General features: G+C 55.6%; 5 protein-coding genes across 5 annotated transcripts; 3 read left to right on the forward strand and 2 right to left on the reverse strand.

The window, feature by feature from the left end:
- The first annotated feature begins 7,067 nt into the window (after positions 1-7,067).
- On the forward strand, positions 7,068-9,297 carry MYCTH_75151 (methyltransferase-like protein). Its single transcript, XM_003666253.1, has 7 exons — positions 7,068-7,238; positions 7,431-7,660; positions 7,844-7,851; positions 7,974-8,027; positions 8,147-8,179; positions 8,286-8,516; positions 8,726-9,297. Exons 1-7 carry the CDS (start codon positions 7,150-7,152, stop codon positions 8,915-8,917), a joined length of 837 nt encoding a protein of 278 aa, XP_003666301.1. The 5' UTR covers positions 7,068-7,149; the 3' UTR covers positions 8,918-9,297.
- On the reverse strand, positions 9,277-10,696 carry MYCTH_98410 (uncharacterized protein; the record flags this gene model as incomplete). The annotated part of the gene is made up of 5 exons (XM_003666254.1): positions 9,277-9,314; positions 9,400-9,467; positions 9,585-9,809; positions 9,944-10,192; positions 10,524-10,696. 5 exons carry the CDS (start codon positions 10,694-10,696, stop codon positions 9,277-9,279), a joined length of 753 nt encoding a protein of 250 aa, XP_003666302.1.
- A 1,192-nt stretch (positions 10,697-11,888) lies between these two features.
- Positions 11,889-12,856, forward strand: MYCTH_2310866 (uncharacterized protein). Its single transcript, XM_003666255.1, has 2 exons — positions 11,889-12,226; positions 12,613-12,856. The coding sequence occupies exons 1-2, from the start codon at positions 11,969-11,971 to the stop codon at positions 12,781-12,783; spliced, it is 429 nt and encodes a 142-aa protein (XP_003666303.1). The 5' UTR covers positions 11,889-11,968; the 3' UTR covers positions 12,784-12,856.
- Positions 12,857-13,242: 386 nt separating this feature from the next.
- Positions 13,243-15,284, reverse strand: MYCTH_2310867 (uncharacterized protein). The gene is made up of 2 exons (XM_003666256.1): positions 15,056-15,284; positions 13,243-14,995 (listed from the first exon to the last, which is right to left on the reverse strand). The coding sequence occupies exons 1-2, from the start codon at positions 15,069-15,071 to the stop codon at positions 13,347-13,349; spliced, it is 1,665 nt and encodes a 554-aa protein (XP_003666304.1). The 5' UTR covers positions 15,072-15,284; the 3' UTR covers positions 13,243-13,346.
- A 140-nt stretch (positions 15,285-15,424) lies between these two features.
- Positions 15,425-16,718, forward strand: MYCTH_2310869 (uncharacterized protein). Its single transcript, XM_003666257.1, has 5 exons — positions 15,425-15,569; positions 15,664-15,990; positions 16,048-16,173; positions 16,229-16,273; positions 16,335-16,718. Exons 1-5 carry the CDS (start codon positions 15,567-15,569, stop codon positions 16,341-16,343), a joined length of 510 nt encoding a protein of 169 aa, XP_003666305.1. The 5' UTR covers positions 15,425-15,566; the 3' UTR covers positions 16,344-16,718.
- Positions 16,719-16,950: the final 232 nt, after the last annotated feature.

Below are 16,950 nucleotides of genomic sequence, written 5' to 3' on the forward strand. Positions count from 1 at the left end.
TTGTTGCAATTTAATTTGACCCTGGGGTTCTGCTCTCGACCAGACCCTTACCATGTAGTGCATACCAGGGAGGGAGAGAAAAGTTCACGTACGAATTTCAGGTGTGAGCACACCATATTAACGTTTCGCTTCCGCGAAACGGGAACAGATCAAGGGGTAGCATCGCCTCTTAGTGTAAAGTCGCATTATTCATACGCACGTTCAGCGTGGCCACTGCGCACTAATTCATAATGGTGGCTTGTTAATCAGAGCAAGAGTCTACCCTCAATTCGAACCGACGTTGCAGACGGGAGGAACCCCTGAGCCTGTTAATACTGGTATTGGATCCAAATCTCAAAAGGCAACCCCGCAGCGTACTCCGTATACTATACAGCAAATCGTGTACTCTGTACTCTGCGTAGTGTAGCCGGGCGAAGAAGCGGAGCAGGGGGTAATACCGCTTGCCCCAGAAAACTCATTACACGACCACTACTCCGTACTCCGTTGTACTAAAGTCCACAGCATGGCCGATGCGACGTGGGCGACTCGAGAGCACCGGGACGGTGGGGACAGGGGACGTCCCGCGCCCGTCGTCCCCTTGCCCTGAAGTCTTTTTGGTAGGAGAGTTATTAGTTAGTGCCCGTCCATAGAGAGATGGTCCCACACGGTTTGCGGGAGGGCGGGAGACGGCCGCGCATTAGCATTCGGAGTTTGGTAATGAGCTTGAACCGTCATTCCCTTGACAATGTACTCGGACAGTATGAGAAGTCAAGAATTAAGAGTCAGAAACGACCAGATCACGTCCGGCAACAAACAGACCGTGTGAGCTGGAGGGCCCTGGAAGGAGCAATCTCTCGGAGATGCAGCGTTTGCTCGCGCATGGCAATTTGCCACTTCCCTTACTCATCCCGGGATCCCCTTCCCGTGCCACGGCAGCAATAATACTGCGTAAGGCATCTCGTCCCCAGATCACCACTCCCGGAAAATCTGGCGACAAAAGGGAATTGGTTGTCTCACTCGTTGATGTTTGCTAATAAGGGGGTTTGAAGCCACAGGGGAGGCGCTAGTTTCTTTGAGGGATGATTCGCATGCGGGCGCACATCCTTAGCCTCGGATGCGACCGCCATGCCCTCCAAGAACCCCAACCATGTTTAATCAGTTGACGCCTCCCGTCGCTCCGTGTTTCGACATCCCAAACGAAAGGTTTTGATTAGTGTCTGCCCCGAACCTTGGCACCGGCTCAAGATGGCATCTTACCACCAGAGCTAGTGTTAAATCCCACACAAGAAAGGTCGAGTGCATCATCAACACCACATAATTACCTCTTTCCCTCCCCACCCCGGGCGATTGAGAATGTGATTAATCAGTTGCGCCGAGACAGAACCAAGACTGCTCGCTGCAGGCGAGCCTGACTCGGGCCGGGTTGGGACTCTATGTGACAGCCGTGCTGCGAAAAAAAGCCGTAAGTAAGCCATGCCCCTTTGAAAATAAACGAACGGGATGGCAGGCAATCATTCCCTGTCTGATATAATCAAATCGGCAAAGACTGGTGGGCAGTTCGGTTCAGGCAAACAGACGGCTGCGATGTGCTGAGAGCCTAGCAGAAGAGGAAATGGGATAACCGCTGGCAATTCGGAGCCCAGCTATCGGTGCATTTGCTGACGCACTCGAGCGACGCGAGCCATCCATCCAGAACCAAGAGTCTAGGCCGCCTGCCCCCGTGGTGCATAAAAAAGCGGTCAAAACAAGCCGCCTGCAACCTTGTGTACGGCTCTCCCAAAACCCCCCCTCTCCCCCCTCCCAAAAAAAAAAAAAAAAGAAAAAAAAATAGGCACACCTCCCACTGCGATCTTGGGGCGTACCGATATCAGTACAAAAACTCGGTTCGCAATTCCGCTCTCGGTTGGTGCGCCCATTCGGCCAGCCCGCTTTTTGGTCACCCTTCTTCCCACAAAGGGCCCCATCGCAAGCAGGCCAGAACGAATCAGCGTAGGGCTTGGCCATCACGTGATCTACCCGTCCTGCGCTCCACATCCCTCCCGCGCGCCAGTCCCCGAAAGAATTGGGGATTCAAAAGTTTGCTAGCGGGGCTGGAACCTTTAGTGTAGGTGTTGGATTCCTCCCTTCTACACTACTCCGTATCAGGCTGCCAGGCTTTCAGCCTGCCCAAGGTGCCATGTAGCCCATGTCGCGGGCTCCGCTGGCTGTTGCCGAAACCAATGGACCCTCCGGTCTCAGGAAGGTCAGGAACGGAGTGTTCTCCGACTTGCTGGGCCATCCGCAATGTCGCGGAAAGCACAAACGTGATGCGGTTGTTCGTATCGCATACTGCAGCACCAGTTCCTTGGGTGAGCAAGCATAACGGGGTTGGTTGCACTCCTGGTTGCTCTCCCGAACACCTCGGCGCAGCCAGCAACGAAGCAGCGATGGCCCCAATCGAACTTTTGTCTGGGCGTCGCTGCTCGGTCCCTGTCCCGTCCGCTGATTGGACCCTCAGAGAATCCAACAGCATTGCTTTTTGGTTCCCGCTCTTGGCTAGCGGCGCTGGTCGGCGGTCGGGGGGGCACGAGCTGGCCAGGGGTCCCTGTCGCGCCACGTTGCGTTGCAACGGGGGCCACGAAGCTTCAGGTACCTCCGTACTTGCAGTACATCCAATCCGCGTAACTTGTATGTACATACACTCCGACAGTGTACGTACCGTACATACACTAGCGTACTTATGTGGTAACTTCCCGTCCCGCCTCGCCACATCTGTACTTGAGTATGTATTGTACACAGTATTCCGAGCTTGGTCGGATGCTTCCCTTCCTGCGATATTCGTGCACGGTTGCGTATCCGTATCTGCCAGCGCAAACCGTCGAAGCTTTGGGCACGGTATCCGGCGCCGAGAACCAGAAACCCCGTCCCGTCAGCTGACAGAACAAGGAGCAAGCGTGAGAATGCCCGACTTGGGAATCCGCTCGGTGCCAGGGTTCTCTTTTGTGGCCTGCAGTGTGCTGCAAGTAGCATAGTGTGTAGTACCATGTAGGGCTGAACAGTCACTTGACCGCCGAAAGCCGACGGCCAACAGGAGCGCCCGGGCGTGCCCTTGACCCAGCTAACGCACAATCCCGGTTAGCTAGGTAGATTCCTCGCTCCAAGCCACCCTTTTCCCCGGATGACTACCATGAACTCGTCGCGACGAGCCAAAACCTCGCCATCTAACATGGCAAATCTCGCGGAGGGGCGAAACCGAGCTATTCTCGTATCCCAACCGCGGAAGCTGTATCCCCGTAGGCTTGAGGAATGGATGAAGGAAGGGCAGAAGATCAATCCAAGTATGTACATACATACAAGTCAGTAAGCACGGCTCGGCCATCAGTCACATGCAACCCAAGGCATTCCCCCATCTCTAGTGCGTGTGGTTCTGCTGCAGGGTTCGGCCAGCCATCCCTCCTACTCCGGCCACTGCATCGACCTCCTGGGCCTAGGTCTCTTTCGCTGGAGGTGGCTTCACAGACTTTCTGCAGGATATCTGAACCCTCATCTTCTTTCCCCGAATTCGCCAAACCTGGAAGTGGACGACTTGACTAGGCGGCGGGAGCCAACCGGTCAGTTTTACCTTTTTTTTTTTTTTTCATACCGAGATGGTAAGTCGTGCCGAAGCAGCAGAGGGCACGTTTTGTGCTCGTCGATCCGACCGCCCGGGATTCTCCGCGTGACTGGCCCATAGGCCCTGGGGCTGGCACCTAAACATGGACTCTCAAGCGATGCGCTGGCACGCTCAGCAACGACAACAACCCCGGCCTGAGTGAGCCGGTTGTTCGTAGCAGGCATAGCCTGATTTGGGCCAGTTTCAGTCACCCAAAACGTACATACACCACTTCGCAGGCTGCACATGTCGGGACAAGTCAACCGGCGCTGCCTCAGCCCAGTACATTAGGCCACGGCTGCTCGGGTAAGACGTTTTGAACCTGGGTGTCCTTCGCCCGCCCCTGGTCACGCTTCTGGATCACAGCCGAGTTGCCGAATCAGCAGCCCCGTGGCATAACAATGAACAAGCCGGGCGCAAAACGTTCCCATGTTGTCGACGACGTTTGTGACACTATTGCAGCTCGGGTCCGGTACCACACATCTTTCACCTCGTCAAACGGATGGTCAAGCCGCGGCAAACAGCGGTGAGACTGTTGAGCCTGACTTGGTCCTATTGCCCGCCCTCGCACATGGAAAAAAGACAACGAGAGGGCCCGATAACTTGATGGTGGCGCCTCGCCTCAGCTGAACGTCGTTTCGTCATTGCCCTGTTGCGGGCTGGGGAGGGATGGCGGGCCATAACCCCATCTCGGACCGTGGGAGCGTGTTTTTTTGTGGTCCCTCACATCCACTTCGCTTTCACCTCAGCAGGCCTGGCATGGTCTTGTGCAACAAGGCCGGAGCCAAGCGAGAGGAGCGTGCCGTCATGGGTCGATCCAACGGTCAGGCAAACACCCAGTTTCACGGGGTATGACGCCTCTTACGGCCCAACGAAGGGCCTGGGAAAGGCCCCGTTGGAAGCCGCCCAATGGGCCCGTCTGGGGTTGCACCACGCCCGTGTCTCGAGCCAATGACGGAGGGCGGTGCTATTAATCCAGTGCGCTGTAACACGCTGAAGCGTACCGAGATGTGCCGCCCCAAATTGTGGGATCTGACAGTTCCTCCCGAAGCGGGTACGGGCGGGAAACCAGTCTTGTGAGACCCCACAGGCGCACATCATCAAGCCTCCCCCGCCAAAAAGGCCAGCCCCAAGGGATACCAACCCGAAGGGGTTTCAAATAACAAAACGGCCTACGCGGAACTGCACTGCATGCGGTGCTCCGCCGCTGCACAGCAGGGCGGTCCGCTTTTTATTACCAAGACGGCGGCGGCGACGGCGACGACAACCAACGACGACCATCGACCGACCGAATGACGGGCCGAGCCAACAAGTTGTGGGGAGCAGAGGGGAGGTGCTCTCGCATCTTGCCGTGCCGCCCCGTGGTTCCTCTCTCCTGTTTCGTGCGACCCTGCCACCGCTCCCGTCTCCAGCCTTCCAGGTCCCCCCCTCTGTGCAGCCAACCCGCAGCAAGCCTCTTGCCATTCTGTTCGTCTTGCAGCGCAGCAATATGCCGCAGCCACCCAGCGCGGCTACCCTCTTTGAAGGGCTACTGCAGCATCCTGAAGCAGACAGGTTTTTTTTTTTTTTTTGATTTCCTTTTTGAACGCAAGCTGTCCGAGGAAGCGGGTCGGTGTCGCACAGGTTACTTGCGCATAACAGGGTACATAACACTACTGCGCGTAAGTGCGGGTCAAGGTAGAGCGGAATGTCATGTGCGGAGTTATTGTACATACATACATACAGGCAAACACAGTGATCCGTATTTAGAGCTTGAGACTGCCGCAAAAACAAAGGGGAGGGGCGAGCAGCGCTGCAGAGTCTCTCGAGAAAGAGTTAACGACCTCGACCGTACTCCGTACTTCCCTATTGTTACGTGCCAGGCAAGGGTATGGATCCGTGCAGAAGTCTGTACGGATTACACCTACCTCAGGTAGGTATGTAATCCGTACTGTACATACCTCCGTTGGACCGTTCGCTCAAGATACGTAAAGTGACCGGTGCTTAAGGTAAGGTAAATTTACCAGACACTGGGTACATAGTTACAGCCAAACGACCTCACTCATCCACACACCCCGGGGGAGGGATGGAGGGGTGTCTTCCCGTGACTGGGAACGACCGCGGACCGAAGGGCGGGGTCATGCATAATTCCCTTCCCATGGGTCGCCCCGGCGCGATCGCTTCGTACCCGTTTGTGCAAGTGGCCCCCCCAAGGCACGCGCTAAAATCTGCTTTACACTAGTCGGGGATGGGGCATCCCACCTTCTCCCGAGGTGGCGGCGTCGTTGCCTATCATGGTCAAGCGCAAAATAATGGCGTGCTGCAAGTCGGCCCTCGAGCCCTCGACTTTAGTGTAGTGTAGCCAACCTCTCGCAGGGCGGGCGCGCGTGTGTTATGTATGTTCCAGCTTCAAGGTTCTTGCGACTCCGACGACACCGCACCACACAATTTTTTTTTTTTTTTTTGAGGGGTTGGCTTTGATGGTAGAACGGGGGAGGTGAGGGGAGGGAGGAGAAAGAAGGGTTGGCGCAAGGAACCGCGGTCGGACAAGGCCATCGACTGCGATGTTCTCGGTCTCCCCTTTACAAAGCACTGTACGGAGTACTAAGGTAGGTATGTGCTCCGCGCAACGGTGCTGCGTAGTAAGCAACACCGCTGGGGGCCGACCTCCCAAGTAACCAAGTTAACATTCAAACCGCTAATTATTTGCGACCTAGGCCCCCCCTGCATTCTCATTGGGCTCCCGAGTCTCGGACTCCTCCGGTACGTATTGGTTGCATTGTCCTTCCCCAATTGCAATTCTCGCCCGTCCCGCTCCCGTCCCGTCGTGACCCGTCCGACCGCTTTGCGTTTGCTCGTGCGTGCGTGCGTGCGCGCACGCGGACGCATCGGGTGAAAGGTTCCGTTTTTTGGGTCTTTTTTGTCGGCTAACGTTATACGAAGAGAAGAAGGGAGAGAATGTCACATTTTGAACTGGGCACTGCATTGGTGCAGATGCACAGGCAATCCCTCAACGCACTGTCAACGCAGAGGTGAGTGCAAAACTCGTACGATCGGTTTGTTAATCTGCATGTATGTACCTCTGTATGTATATATGTACAGTACAGTACATGCGCACATACCTACATTACACATCACCGCGTGTTCTTCGTCGCCCACGTCGTGTTTCAAAGGCCTGCGGTTTTCCTTTCCCTCTCGTTCACACTTTGAAGCTGTTGTAGAAGAAATCCACCAAAAGGTTCGGGCCATTATTCACGAATCCTCTCAGAGGCCGTTCTTGAACGTTGTTTGTGGACCACGTCCCATTCAGGGAGAGAAAAAGTGGCCGAGATGTTTCCGTAGAAAGCTGATTTGAATTTATTTTTGGACTGTTAGCAGCAGCAACAACAACAGCTGTCCGTAGTTCCAAAGTATATAATACCTCCAGTTTGGCTCTTCTGGCCAGTTTTCTCGAATCCTGAAACGCGGTGGCATTTTTCCTCCGACGTTCAATAATTAGCAAACCGCTACAAGAAGAGCATTTCCATTCGCTTTGCTAACGGCCCGTCCAAGCCAACGAGATGTCTGCATACGCGCATCACCATCATCATCACCACGGCCACAAAGGCACTGGGGCATCCGCTTCAAGCCATAATCACGAGTACTTCAAGTGAGTTGACCATCTACATGTAGCGGTGACGTTGATCTCTCCAAGCAGGGGAACGGGCACGCAGCCCAGCAGAGGGATCGGCCATCTGGTTATCTGACCCGACCCAGGGTCCTGAACGAACCCAAATCTCCCCCACTTACAAGACGGAATAAGGAGCTAACATTTCTTCTATTTTGTTCTTTCTCGGTTAAGCAAGTTGGCTGCTGAGTATGATGAGAGGCATGGGAAAACACTCGACAGGTTGATCGAGGAGATCCGCGCGAGGCTCGACTTCATTGGCGTGGCCTGGGTTGACGACGACGACGACAACAACAACGGCGATGGTAGTGCCGTAGATGATGCTACCACAAGGGCCAAGAAAAGCGAGGGAACCCTCGAAAAGACGGTGAGGCTGCTGGATTACGCCTGCGGCACTGGTGTTGGTATGCCGTCCCCCCCCCCCCCCTTTTTTTTTTTTTTTTCTATCGGACCGCAGCTGTTGTTCGTCAACTCGGCTGCTCTTCACACCCTCTCTTGAAATGGTCATTTCCATCAAGGGGCTTAGATCGAAGGCTATTCTTCTGGTGGATATTGCGTCCTTATCTTGAGCTGACGCAAAACTACAGTATCGAGGGTAAGCTGTCTTCGCCATCAACTCGAAACCTGCCAAGCAGCTCCCCGTCCTACATGAGACGCCGACAACTTCGTGGAATGCTTCGGACACTTGCGCTCTTCGTTCTGACAGTCTGCATCCAGGCGTTGGCCCCATATACCACACAGTGTGTTGGGATCGATCTATCAGAGAACATGGCAGGCTACCCTTCTTCTTTGTTTACTTCCGTAAGGGGGGTTGTTGGGGGGAACAAACAGCTCACAACAAAACCTCCACACACGCTTCCATCATAATATAACTAACCTCTAGATATCAGGTTGCCGCTTATAACACTCGTGCGGAGAACCAAGTACGTATCACCGTCAGGTCCCCTTTCCCTTTCCCAGCCCGCAAGTCCAGACAGAGAGAGTGTGCCAGCAGTTCGAAAAGAAAAATTCTAACGCCCCCTACCCTAGGGTCTGACCCCTTCTGAGATGCACGCCTACCATGGCAACCTCTGCGTGCCCGAGGACCCCAACCCGCCCGCGTTCGCCTCGCCCGAGTTCACCAACTTCGACGTTGCCGCCGTCGGCTTGGGGTTCCACCACTTCGACGACCCGGCTCTTGCCGCTCGAAGGCTGGCGGAGCGGCTTAAGACGGGCGGCGTGCTGATGATCTTGGACTTTCTGCCGCACGAAAAGCTCGATGTGAGTGGTCCATCATTGTCATCTTCACCACCACCATCATCATCACCACCACCATCATCATCACCACCACCATCATCATCACCACCACCATCATCATCACCACCACCATCATCATCGCGTTACCGTATCATCATTATATTGGGGTCTTCCCCCCTCTCCCCTCTCTGGGCACAACGATACTGATGTGAACGGCCTGAACATGTACGCAGGCCTCGCACCCCGCCACGCAAACCATAACTCACCACGGCTTCACCGAGGAGCATATCAGGCGCATCTACGAGGAGGCGGGCGTGGGCAAGGACTTTGCACTGCAGGAGCTGGCGGCCGTGTTCCACCTTTCAAAGGAGAATGGCGAGGAGGTGAAGAGAAAGATATTCATCGCCCGCGGTACCAAGGCCTGACTGGGGTGTGCGCTGTCATCCCCCGAGAAGGATGGGAATCATCGCCGTGGGATTCCAGGCAAAACTGATCGGGGAGACAGCCCTTTTTCGTTTGGGAGAACAGGCGGGTTATTATATGGCCACCTTCCAGCAATGCTGGCAGAAGCCCAGCGGCACAATCCAGGTCGCGAATTGGAAAGATAGAAGGGAGAAATGTACAAACGCAGACAATGTATGTGTCAAATCATGCCTCTGACGGGTTAGGATATTGTCCATGGCTCTATTCCTTCGTGTATACTGCCGCTACTATACTATGCTAGGAGTTCGAGACATAGTTAGCGGGTATGTAGGCACATACGGATACGGATAGTTCAGCTCAACTAACCATTAGTTCTTTCTCCACCGTCTGGCTCGTCCCCTGCGGCTTTTGTCAACATAACAATCTCCGGAAGACACAGGGGAGAACGACCGGGGTCGAAACGGAGAGTTCGTTAATAGCGTACCGGCGATATCCACAATGAAGGCTCCACCAAGAAGGATGGCAGGCTCCTTGATATTTTGATGTTCATAGCTACATGGCAGCGGGGGGGAAGGGGTGTGTCAGCAACCTCGCGAGGACAAACAAACAACAAAAGACATCAAGGCACTGGCGGCGCATGTCATGTCGAACAGAACATCTCTCACTCACCTCAGGGTACCAACGCCGCCGGCCTCGAGCAGAAAGGTAGGCCCGCCGTGGAGGGACTGCCCCGTCCAGCGGTGAGCGAAGGCGCGGAGGATGTGGCCGTGGGCGACGATGAGGACGTCGCCGTGGGCGTCTCCCTTCTTGTGCTCGCCCATGACGGGCGAGTGCCACTTCTCCCGGATCTCCTTGATCAGCCGGTCCAGGCGCTCCGTGATTTCGGCCGGGCTCCTGTGTGTGTGGTGAGGAGAGAGAAAGAGGGGGGGAGGGAGGCAGTAATAACCAAGAGGAAAAAGCACCCGCGCAGGGAGGAAGTACGACGGTGCCGCAACTCACTGGTTGCGCGGGGCAGTTTACTAACTTACTCTCCTCCCGGGCAGCCGTCCCTCCAAATGTCCCAGTCGGGGTTCAGCCCCTGTTCTTTCCGGCGCTGCCTGATCTCGGGCGTGGTGATGCCCTCGTACTCGCCATAGTCCCATTCCCGGATGTCCTCGGTGACCTCGACCTTGGCGTCGCACCGCGCGCCCGCGCAAAAAGTTTGTCCGTGGGCTTCCCAGGGCAGCTGGTCTTTGTAGACGACGTTGAGAAGCTCCAGGGTGCGCTGGGCGCGGCGCCTTGGCGAGACATAGCTGGAGAGGGGGAACAATATCGAAAAAAAGAATAATGGGGTCAGTTAACATGGAACTAGCTCGTTCGAGGATAATTGGGCAAACCAGAGCCTCGCGCTTTCCGCTTGCCATAACTACCCCGGGCCGGATCGGCCGGCCTGTTTTGGGCCCGGCCCATGTCATCCAGACTCCAGACTCGACACATAGGCCAGACCCCGTAAATGTGGCCAGGCCGCAAAACCGGCACTTAATTACTCCCAGTCCGGTTTGAACAGGAAGCCCCCCGTCCTCTTTCTTTCCCCGTGCACATGGTCGAGACAAGAACACTCACATATGCGCCAGTTTACTGGGAACGATCAAGCGGTCATTGCCGACCAAAGCCTTTCCCGTCGCCAGAACCCGCTTCTCGCCATTGGAGGTGAGGGGGATATCGGTCGAACCTGTGTGGCGGCCGTTGAGCGACCACTCGGTCTCGCCGTGGCGGGCGATGAAGACGCGGGGAGTCGACATGGCCGAGTACGTGGTGCTTTGATACCCCCTCTTCACACAAGAAAAAGAAAAACGAAACGAGCAGAAACACACTACTCGGTCGAGACCGAAACCGAGACAATCGAGGTCGTCGGGCGGAGGTCGTCCGGTCCGTGGCCTGAGAGGCCGGAGTAAGAGGCCAGCCCAGAGTCACAAGTTCCTTCTTCGAGACTGGCAGCCCGTTCTTTATCGGCGGTCGGTTTTGCTCTCTTCAAAAAAGTTTCAAATATTATAACTCAATGTACCGTGGTCTTGCAAAGGTGATAGATAATATTTATTAGATATTTATTTCGTTTTGCGTTTCTGCCGTTCCAAGCCTCTTGTTGCCCACGGACAAAGTGGAGTGAGCGTGCTGAGTGGTTGACCTCACCACGTCGAACGGCAACGAATAGCAGCCGCCGCAGGAGCTCGCTTACTCCCTCGAGTCACCTTCGCACAACAAGAGGACACACGCCGATCAAGGGGTGCAACTGACGAAGCACATCAGCCTCGAGAACACAAATTCTCGGATGCGGAATCGGCCTAATACAAGGACCAAGTGTACGCCAGAGGACTCGAGCCATTAGGTCTCAACCACCCTTCTTTTCCATACGTGTTGTAGCGTCCCGACTTGAGCGTGTTTGAATTGCATGGAGATTGACAAGGTTGCATAGTAGCCACGGAAGCGATGTGGGCCTTCTGGTTGGTCCCCAACAAGGCCGTTGGTTCGCCCGCCACCACCACTGGCGGCGGGGTGGAGCTGTTCGAACTGCTCCCGTACCCCTGCGACGGGCCGGCGCGGTTACGTCAGGCGCCGAGACATGTTCGGCTGCAAACACCGACAGCCGCCTTCTCGAGCTTCCCTTCTCCACAGGCCGCCGCTGAGGTTGACTACGACGACGGGGGCATTGGAGGTAACGGTCGTTGGCGAAGAAGAATTGCGACGAGGAGAACAAGAGGACCAGAAATACAAAAGCTGCGCAGTGCTGCGAATAAACGGACCGGGAACGGACCGGATTCAGCCCTTGCATTCCCACTGAAGAATAAGGCGAGCAAAAACACGAGAAATACAAACCAGGACTGCATCTATCTGTGGCGCCAGTACTGGGCTTGAAACCTGGTACACAGCAGCTAGCACTTACAATCACATACGCACACACATACGAACACGCACACACACAGACACATCAACCCGAAGTGAGCCACGCCACCACACACAAGCTCCAAACAAAAAAAAAAAAAAAAAAAAAAAAAAAAAAAAAAGAAAACATCACCATGCCACAACTGCCCCCCACTGCGCGGGCAGCTGCCAGATCCGCCGCCGCAGCCGCCGCCGCCGCCGCCACACGAGCAACAGTTGCCCGGGGCCCATCACGGGCTGCCTTTTCCTCCTCGTCGCCCAGGCTGCCGGCGGACATCGTCGAGCAGAAACTAAAGGTCAAGCGCATCATCTACACGATCGGCTTCGCCGCCGTCATCATCACAGGCACCATCTACGGCGCCGGGCTCAAGACCCAGCAGGAGTGGAAAGCCGTAAGCAGCCCCGTCTATTTTGCTGGTTTTAGTCCCATTTGTTTCGTTTTCGTTTTGTGTTCCTTATCTGTTCACTGTCCTTTTGGCTATGTTCTCTTTAAACCTACCTACTTTCCTACCTACCTACCTACCTACCTACCTTCCTACTTACCTACCTACCTTCCTATCTACCTTCCTACCTACCTACCTACCTTCCTATCTACCTTCCTACCTACCTACCTTCCTACCTACCTTCCTACCTTCCTACCTACCTTCCTACCTACCTACCTACCTTCCTACCTACCTTATTAGCAGTGCAACCCACAGACGGGACCGACACTAAAAAAAAGACAACTAACTGACTCTCTCCGTGCCTTTCTCTTGGGCTGCGTTTCCGAATCCAACAGTCCAAACAGAAGCTGCAAGAGGCCACCGTCGATGAAAAGGTCGCCATGCTGGAGGCGCAGAAGGTCGACCTGCTGCGGCAGAAGGAGGAGATCGAGGGGAAGCTGGCCGAGCTGAGGGCTCGGATGAGGTCGGGGGCCGGTGATGGTGAGGGACGCCAGGCGAGGGGGTGAAGTAATGGGAAGAAAGACGCGCGGGGTGGCGGGTGGGGGAGGGGGAATGCAGGGGCGTCGAAGCGCGAGGTCACCCGGCGTCGGGGACTGAGGGGCGGGAAACCAGAGAGGACCCCTTCCTTGTGTTTGAAAGAAGACACCGGCGACTAGGAAACCATTCTTCCTAGGCCCCGTTTCAGGTGTCCGTCCGATCCGGGGTGATTAAAGGTTCGAGAGCGGAGAGAGCGGAAGCCAAGAGGGCGACAAAAGTGTCCCTGACCCGGATGTGTTGTACCAATGCAAGACAACACCGAGTCAAGGGCCTCCTCGATCAGGACTGTATAGACCCGTAGCCGTAGGTGTCTTTGACACTTCATTGTACATATGCGCAATCATACATCTCGGATACTGAACGCAGTTGTCTCCCGTCAAGTCCTGTCTACCAGAGCCGATTTTCATACCCTTCCCTGTCTCTCCCATTTGTACCGTACCGTACGCCCGATATCAAGCAGGTCCATCAGCAACCCATTCCGCCATACTTCCCCTTCGTGGCAGATCAACGCATGTCACTGGCGACAGTCCCCTTACTCCAGAATGCCTTCCGCCGTAGGCAGAGGAATAGCCTTGTACAGAAGGATGAGCGCCGAGTGTGACTCACCGCCACCAGCCAACGCATCGATCTTGTCCGGAGTCACTTCGGTGACCCTGTCGTCGTTGAACCACCACCAGTTGCCGTCCTCCTTGCCGACCTTCCCGGTCACCGGGTCCTTGGGGCCCGTCTTCTTCACGTAGGCCGTGTAATGGCCGCTGTCGGCGCTGGCACCTTGGTGAGTCACCACCGCGCGGAGTTCGTAGATGCCCGACTTGTTGGCACCTTCGTCTTTCCGGAGCTCCGGGTCGATCAAGGCGTTCAGCTCCTTCTTGGCCTCCAGGAGCGCCGCGTCCTTCTCCGCTTCCCACTCGGCATCCGTCTTGAACGTCTCCGTCATCTCGACATCGCCGTCCGCAGAGGGGGCAGACTTCTTGCCGTCCTTCTTAGCGCTTTCCTTCTTTTCCTCGCCCTGCCCGTTGTCAAGCGTCGGGTTCCTCTTCCGGCGTTTCCGAGCCCGCTCGACATCCTCCTCCTCCTTGCGCACCTCGCGCACCTTGTCCCTGACCGGAATGAGAGCCTTCTTCAACTCATCCGTGCAAAACTCGACCGCGTCCAGCTCGTGCGGAAACGTGACCTTGCGCATGATCTTGGCCTTCTTCTGGACGTCGCGTTTCCAGAAGAAGCGCACGAAGTGGACTGTGAGGTACTTGGGCAACCGTGAGATCTTGGACCTCTTAGTGTACATCACGTCCCTGCCCAGGACCTCGGACCTCTTCTCGATCTTCTCCGTCAAGCCGCCGAGTAAACCGTCCCTCAGATGGGCAGTCTGGCCGTCGATGTGGCAGTTGAGCTTGAGAAACGTCTCCTTGGCCGAGGTCGGTTGCTCGCCACCTTCGCGAGCCGCCGGGTCGTCACACTCGAGCGTGCTCGAGAACTCGCCCGACATGTACTTGTCAACGAAGGAAGTCGCGCCAGCAATTTCGCCCTCGGTGGGACTCGGCCACTTTAGCTTTTGCCTCAACTGCGACACAATCTGCGACCACGCTTCTTCGGCATCCTGCTGCGCAAACCCCGGGCCCTTCTTCGATCGCTCGGCAAACTGAGGGAAGGCCATCCGAAGGGCGTTCAGGAAGGTGAATGGCGTCATGCCGCCCTGCGTCTCCGACATTTCCTTGAAGAGTTCCTTCAGCTGGTACGTAAGATCCAGCTGAGGGACCTCCGACATGGATGTATGCTGGTGCTTCGCAAGGGCTTCCTGGAGTTCGGGGATCGAGCGCAGCGCCTGAAGCGTGGCATTGAGATAACAAGTGTTGCCCAGGTTTACCAAGCCGGCCGGAGTGGCGCCCGCTTGCTGTGCGGCTTCGGCTTCAGTCATATCCTCGAGGAACTTGATCTTCTCGGTCGGCCGAACAACCTGGGGACCCCCCTCTCCAGGCGTACCCATCATCATGATAACCTGGCCGGGTTTCAGCCCCAGCTTGCTCATGTCGGCGTCATCCTTGAGCTGGCCACCCTTCACGAGAATCTTCTGGCGATCGGGCTCGACACCGGTCAGGCTGTAGAGTTGGTATTTGAGGACTTCGCCGGTCGAAGAAGTGTCGACCTCGACGTCGTACTTCTTTCCTTGGTGCTTAATCACCACTACACGGCTCAGGATTAGTTTTCTGAGACGATGACACCGAAACTCCGGGCGTGCCTTACCATTGACAGTTGCCATCTTAGAACTCTAGGAATGAGTGCCGAGAATGGCACTCGAGGACGATTAAGAAAGATGATGTAAAGGGGAGGAGGAGGAAAACTAAGTCCCGAGCCTGTCTCTAAGGGCTTAAATCGAACACTTGAGGTTGCCCAGGACGTGCTTGCGCGGCGTAATTGTCAACCTGGAACCTGACGTGGCGGCAAACAGTGGAAGAGGAAAGAATGGGCGGCGGGGTTGTAACGGCGGGACAGGACCGCCATGGAGCCAAGCTAAGCCAAGCCGGCCTTGGAGCTCCTGGCAGGGGGTTCGGCTGCCATGATTACGTAACTCAAGATCGAACCCCTGTGCCCCGCCTTCTCCAGGCTGAGCTGCTGCCCAGTTCAAGGTATCCGCAAGTGGGAACTTATCAGCGGCCGTGACACCCACGAACGACGACGACGACGACGAGGACGACAGCAGCGCAGACAACCAAACTCGCTGCTGGTCCATCTGATTGAGTTTCCTGCAGCAGATATGGTGAGATTAAGCTTACCACGCAACATCAGCCTGCATTTCCAATGCAAGCCGGCAACGCAAGACCAACCGCTGACCTCTCATTGTTCCCCCGCAGTCCCAATCACTCCGCCCATACCTTCAGGCTGTCCGGAGCAGCTTGACAGCCGCCCTCTGCCTCTCAAACTTCGCATCGCAAACTGCCGAGCGGCACAATGTTCCAGAGGTCGAGGCTCGCACGTCGCCCGAGGTGCTGCTGACGCCGCTCACCATTGCGCGCAACGAGAACGAGCGCGTCCTGATCGAGCCCAGCATCAACAGCGTACGGATCAGCATCAAGATCAAGCAGGCCGACGAGATTGAGCATATTCTTGTTCACAAGTTCACCCGCTTCTTGACGCAGCGCGCCGAGTCCTTCTTCATCCTTCGCCGGAAGCCCATCAAGGTTGGACCATCCAACGATGCGCCTTGTGGACTTCGGTGATCGGCTGACAAGTATCAGGGATACGATATCTCGTTCTTGATCACGAACTTCCATACCGAGGAGATGTTGAAGCACAAGCTGGTCGATTTTATTATTCAGTTCATGGAGGAAGTAGACAAGGAGATCTCGGAGATGAAGCTATTTGTACGTCGTGCCCTCTCTGGCCCCCATCATGGCACTTGCTGACGACTCGGAACAGTTGAATGCGCGGGCGCGGTTTGTAGCAGAATCTTTCCTGACCCCGGTAAGACCTACTCTTCCTATATGCCAAGCTTATCGTTGGCCCCTAACCTGTGCTCTCTCAGTTCGATTGAGTGAGGAATGTCCCCGGGTGACGTGGACATGATATATGCACCTACTTCTGAGACGGGACATCCTACGAAGCCAAAGAGCTGCTGTCCGCTCTAAGCATTGCGCTCGGCGTTTCGGTTGAGAGAAAAGCACACTTGAGGAGCCCGAAATGGACTCGGGCTATTTGTGAATGAGCCCTGTATGGGATCTTTACCACAAGGATGCCACCACCACCACCTCGCACATCCTCAATATACACGACCATGATCAAAATTATCAATCTCCCAGCCTGACTGAAGAGTGGTGACCGTCGCGTGAGCGGGCACTCAGCCTGTCCTGGACCGCACAGTCAGATTCCGTGACATTATAGTTTCCTTTCGGCTCCCGCGCTCTCCCCGCCTGAAAAGAACACGAGTATTCTCGGTCTAGGGTGTTTCCCGTTTTCCGCATGGAAGTGGGAGTACAAATCTCGCTGCTGGTCCTTTTGTGCCTTGGCCATTGTCGTCACAGCTGTTCTATTCATCTCTTTTCATCGAAACAATCGGCGCCAACAGCACACCAGGATTCATTACTCCCTACTCCCCCAATAGCCCCAGTTGTACTCCCCCACACAATCGCTGAAACACGCAT

This window comes from Thermothelomyces thermophilus, chromosome 6 (assembly GCF_000226095.1).
Source record: "Thermothelomyces thermophilus ATCC 42464 chromosome 6, complete sequence".
In the NCBI taxonomy this organism is placed as follows: Eukaryota; Fungi; Ascomycota; class Sordariomycetes; order Sordariales; family Chaetomiaceae; genus Thermothelomyces; species Thermothelomyces thermophilus.